General features: G+C 34.6%; 1 protein-coding gene across 1 annotated transcript; it reads right to left on the bottom strand.

The window, feature by feature from the left end:
* Nucleotides 1–567: 567 nt before the first annotated feature.
* LOC113360177 (F-box protein At5g07610-like) lies at nt 568–2,022 on the bottom strand. Its single transcript, XM_026603714.1, has one exon. It carries the CDS (start codon nt 2,020–2,022, stop codon nt 568–570), a length of 1,455 nt encoding a protein of 484 aa, XP_026459499.1.
* Nucleotides 2,023–6,152: the final 4,130 nt, after the last annotated feature.

Raw genomic sequence — 6,152 nt, 5'->3', positions numbered from 1 at the left:
AAAAACAATGGGCAGAGCTGACTGTAAACACAAATCAAGCACAAACAACTGCAGATTTCTAATATGGAACTCCAAGGATATATAAATCATAAATTTTATTACTCAGTATTTTATAACTTTTAACTAACTCTTAACTAGAAAATGGTATAACTTATAGGTTTGTCAGAACACTCGAAACCGATTCCAAAAAATATGATCCGTGACACAACCATCATACACATGTTTGCACAACATCCAGCATAAGAGAAAAACATAAAGGTAAAACTGACAGGGAGTAAAAGACCTGAAGTTTCACTAGTAGGCATCAAGGTGTATTCATAAGAAAAGGGAAAGTTTAACAGATTAAGCCATGAGGGCATCTCAAATACAATGGCAATTTGGTAAAAAGAACAGGTGACTCATTTCAACTTATCCACAGTAACATGAAAATGCTTCATACTTAGTACGAGAGTTTAGAGTACTAGTCTTAACTCCAGACAAATCTAACAATCATCACTCTGACCAGCAGCTTCAATCTAAAATTTCACAAACTGTGCTTGGGTGTTTGAGAGAATCAAAGTTACTGCATCAAACACACGCAAGTGACTCAATGTAATGATGAAGATGACCCCATGCGAATCCATCTTGAGGGTCGAGAAAAAAAAAATAATCCCCAGGATAATTATGTATTTGGGTAAGACTCATTTCTTTAAGATCATAAGATATAACCTCCTTCCCAGTTACGACCATCACCAGCTTTGACAATGATTCTGCTTCATCTTCCTCGAGGAACACTATCATTCTCCAAAGAAATTTAAGATCATGAAATGCAATATCTCTTCCTGGATATACAGCAATAAGACTTTCCAAGTCAAGCTTGAGTATTAGTTTCCACCCAGAATAATCAGTCTCCATCTTCAAAATGTTGTAATGAGTATAACATGATTCAAGAAGCTCTACAAGATACAAATGACCACCACACTCTCCAAAATACATAACTTTCGACTCATCGACATTAGGCGAAGCTGGCAACGGGTTAACAAGTTCTTGTTCAACATCAAAATACATAGAGGACTCAGGATTTGCTGCATATCTGACACTCCCGATCCAATGCAAACAACCATTCCAGTAGACACCAGATGTCATGAAACTCATAACATGCCCATAAAAAGGATCTGAATTGAGCTTCCTCCAAGTGTTAGTTTTAGACGAGTAAAATTCAAGATAATACTTATTCTCAACATCTTGATCCCAATAATCATGATAAAAGGGTTCAATTTTCCAAATGCAAATAACTTTATAGTCCACGGACTTCATTGGATCAAAAGCTAAACTGATACTACAAACCTTGATCCGGGAGTCGTCTCGTTTCGGAACATTATCTCTGAAAGGTGATGGTGGAAGACATCTGTATTTTCTAGTAGTTGGATTGTAAATGTAAGTTTTATAAGTAGAAAATCGATCTATGGAACCCAAATATTCTCGCCTGGTAAAGGGTTCCCCATCATATTCAGTCTGTCTATTGCAACATAAAAGACCATTACAAGATTGACTAATTCGGACACGAAACTCCCTCACCGATCCATACTCACCTGGCTCAGGATCATCACCAAATTTCCTAGGGGTCTTAAAAGTCTCTTGTTCTACTCCTTCATGTCCTCGTTCAAATTTACTACCATCAAGAAGAAGAAAATCATACATAACTTCGTAATTAGATTCTCTAGGAACCATTTTTTCAAAGAACAATCCAGTGGTTTTAGGATTGAGTCGACGAAAGTTGTTAATAGCAAAATTTGGGTCAGAAATGATGGAGAACCATTGTTTTGATACCGACTTGAACACAAGGAGTGATTTCACGGGAACACATATCAGAATAAGTGTTAACAGATCAATGTCACTGATTACTTTATCTATAATAACAGAACAAGCTGATGAAGATGTTTCAGTTGATGATGATGATAAGGTTAAATGCTCAATTGCAGGAAATAGACTTTGAGAATTGATCGTACCTGATGATGACGAAGAAACCGAAGAAACTCCCATCCTGATCAGATTCTAAATTAATCGTCGGAAAATGCTTCCGGGGATTTTCTTTGGGTATGATCTAGTATTAGGAAATGGTAATAAGAGAAATTTCCGCACAACCTTAATGTTGGAGACAACACTAAGCTGCTCTTAAACTAGTCCCGATACCCTGTGGCGGAGCGAGAGATGTTACGTTATACGAGTTGTCTGGTTCTAAATGAAATCACCTAACTCATCTGAATCTGACTCTATATGTTTATTTTCAACTAACTCAAAAATATATGAGTGGTTTGGTCCCATGAATCAGGGACATCTTTTTCTTGATGCAAAAAAAAAAAAGATTTTATTGAGAGATTAATGTGTTACACTGTTATCTTGTTCAATCCAGCCTTTTATGTCAGGTGGAATATCAGACTGAAAAACAAATTGAGACTTAGTGACTTTAGCTCTTTTAGCTAGTTTGTCTGCAACACTATTAGCAGCTCTTTTAACTGAGATGCACTTCCAGTGCCTAATACTACTAAGAATAAACTTAATATCCAAAATAAAATGCTGGTTCATCCAATGAACATAAGAGTCATGCTTATTGATTGATTTCACAACTACTTCACTATCACTCTCAAAAACTACTTTATTAAGATTTTTGGCTCTTTCTAAAGCGACAGCTGCTAACATAGCTCTGCATTCAAGCTCCTCAACTTCAATTCCTTGCTTCATTCCTCCATTAATGTATTCCCCTTGGACTCCAAAGAAGGTACCTTCAAAATTCCTAATAATTAGTCCAATGTCACCTTGAGAATGCAGATGCTTAAATGAAGCATCCAAATTAATTTTCAAATATCCATCATTAGGAGGCATCCATCTTTGAACCTCTGTAGTGAATTTTTAAAACTATTTGAAGAAAAATATTCAAATTAGTTAAACTATTAATCCCTGCAACTGAAAGAATCCTGTCAGGATTCTTATTTTGAAAATTTTTGGCACACCTATCTTTCCATATGGTCCAAGCAGTGACCATAAGAGTTTTGTTAATCTCCTCCCTGGTAATACCAGAACCAAAAACTAGGTGTGTACCTGCAGAGAGCCAGGATATAACCCAATTTCTAAAAGAACCATGTTGTGCTATCACAGTGCTCACATTAATATTGACTGCTAACCAGACAGATGTTGCATAAGGACAATAAATAAAAAGATGATCACTAGTTAATAAAAAGATGATCTCTAGTTGGTATTATGTCTCTAATGCATTTCCATATGAACAGTTTAACTTTATGTGGAAGTTTAACATTCCAAAGAGATTTCCAAACCTGGACTGGGACAACAGTGGTTCCTGCAGAAAAGTTAGTCTTTGTAGAATCACATTGTACACACTTTTGATAGAGAACTGACCTCTTATGTATGGCAACAAGATAAGTTTATCATTACCAGCAATGGGAACATTCATAGCAAGAATCTTTTCAGCACAATCCTCAGTAAAAAGATAGTAAATCAAATGGACATTCCAAGACTTAGTATTTTCTATAAAAAGATCTGAGACGTAAACAAAAGAAACAGTACTCACAAGTCCATCAGCTGGGATAGGAGGGTGATCCAGACCAACCACCCAACAATCTAACCAAATTTTAGTTTTTGTACCACAACCAATAGACCAAAAAATGTTTTCCTTAATGATCTCAATGCACCTATAAATACCTCTCCATATCCAAGAGAAACTTTCATTAAGCTTCTTCAAATGTAGGATACTACAATCTTTAAAATACTTAGCACTTAAGAGCTGCACCCATTGTTCCTCTTCCTCAGTGACAATTTTCCATACTAACTTACAGATGAGAGCAATATTAAAATTCTCAATATTTCTAAATCCTAAACCCCCTAGGTCCTTGGATTTGTTAATACTATCCCAAGAGATAAATTTAATGCCCTTATCTGTCTTATGCCCCTACCAAAAGTTCAGTTGAAGAGAATCCAGCTTATTAATCAGAGTTGTTGGAATCTTAAAGCATCCCATTTGATAAGTAGGTAAAGAATACAGAAAAGATTTAATTAGGGTAGACCTACCAGACTGATTGAGAGTGATACTTACATAGTTTTTAAGCCTAACTTCAAAAAATTGCACAATGGGATCAAAAGAATTCAACTTAAAATGTCCTAATAACAGTGGATTACCCAAATATTTCTCGGAGTCTGTAACAATGGACATGTTAAGAGCTCTAGCAAGAGCATCACGGTAACCAGGGCTGAGATTATGGCTGAAATAAACACAAGATTTGTCAAAATTAAGCATTTGACCAGATAAGGAACCAAAAATTTTCAAAATCTTGAGGATATCATTAACATGCTGCATATTAGCTTGACAAAAAATAAGAATGTCATCAGCAAAAAGTAAATGAGAAATAGGAGGAGCCTTCCTAGAAGCTTTAACCCCAATAATAGTTTTGTGGTTCTCAGCAATTAGTAAAGACCTAGAGAGATATTCCATGGCTAAAATAAAAACATAAGGAGATATAGGATCTCCTTATCTAATACCTCTAGTTGGTTCAAATTGATTACAGGGTGACCCATTTAACAAAACACTAATACTGGTAGTTTTCACACATTTCATTATCAGATTACAGAAATCAGCATTAAAACCAAATTTCAGCAAAACATTTTTGAGAAAATTCTATTAAAGTCTATCAAAAGCTTTTGACAGATCAAGTTATCCATAGTACCATTATTGCCTTCTTTATGCTTCATAGAATGAATCATTTCATGAGCAATTATAATATTGTCATGAATTTCCCTTCCTGGAACAAATTCTTCTTGGTAAGGAGAAACAAGTTTCTTCAGAAAAAGGTTTTATTCTATTAGCTAAGATTTTAGAAATAATCTTATAAGAAACATTGCACAAACCTATAGGTCTAAATTCAGATGGCATTTTAGGACTCTTACACTTAGGGATAAGTGAAATATAAGTCTTATTAAGGCTCCTAGGCATATGACCATATTGAAAAAATCTTTTAACAACTTCAATAACATCCTTACCAACAATCTGCCAATGAGTTTGGTAAAAACCAGCCTAAAAACCATCAGGTCCAGGAGAGCTCCAAGAATACTTTTAACAACATTATCAATTTTAGTATCACTGGGAACCATGTTTAAAACAGCATTATCAGCCTCAGTAATGACACTAGAAATAACATCAAAATCACTACCAGAGAAAATAGGATTAGAAGTACTAGATACAATACTAAAATGAGCAGTAAGCAAATTACTAATATCATTTCTATCCTTCAACCAATTTCCATTAGAATCACATAGCACATTAATTTTATTAGTACGCATTCTCTTATTAACCATGGTATGAAAATATCTAGTATTGTTATCCAAATCCAAACCAGTTTTATCTCTAGACTTCTCCCTATAAAATTCTGATTGTATTTTGTACCATTTTTCAAGCTCATTAGTAAGCTTAATTGTGTCAGAATAGTTTTTTTTTTTTTTTTTAGCAGAGTCAAAGGCATCTTGGAGGTGTTTAACATTCTTATGAATATCACCAAACTCCATCCTATTCCACTGAGATAAAATTATTCTAACACTATGTTGTTTTTGTTTCAACTGGAAAGCAGGGCTTCCTTGAAATTTAACATTCCAGGAGTGTTCAAGTTGATCTTTAAAACCATTGTGACTTATCCAAGTTCTAAAAAACTTAAAAGGTCTCCAAAGATGTTTGGGAATAGGATCAGTTATGAGAAGAACAAGACAATGATCAGAAGCAATAAAATTCAAATGAATTAATTTAGTAGAAGAAAAAGTAAGAGCCCAATCATTATTGCATAAAGCCATATCTAATCTAGCTTTTGTACCACCAGTACCAAAAGAGTTATTGGTCCAAGTGTAGTCTCTTCCTTCATAGCCAATATCAATTAGACCTGCATCATTAACTCTATTTTGAACCCATCTATCAGATGTATTATTATGCTTATCTAAATGGAAATTTGGATCCCCCAAAAGAATCCAAGGTTGTTGAACATCATTACTAAATTCAGCTAGCTAAGAAGTTCCACTGAGTTTTCTTAGGTTCAGAGTAGGTCGAACCATACATGAAAGAGATAAGGGCCTTAGGTTTACTAGGATCCAACTGTATTACTACATAAATTATATTTTTT

Source organism: Papaver somniferum, chromosome 3, assembly GCF_003573695.1.
Source record: "Papaver somniferum cultivar HN1 chromosome 3, ASM357369v1, whole genome shotgun sequence".
NCBI classification, from domain to species: domain Eukaryota; kingdom Viridiplantae; phylum Streptophyta; class Magnoliopsida; order Ranunculales; family Papaveraceae; genus Papaver; species Papaver somniferum.
This window is presented reverse-complemented; position numbering and strand designations above follow the sequence as displayed.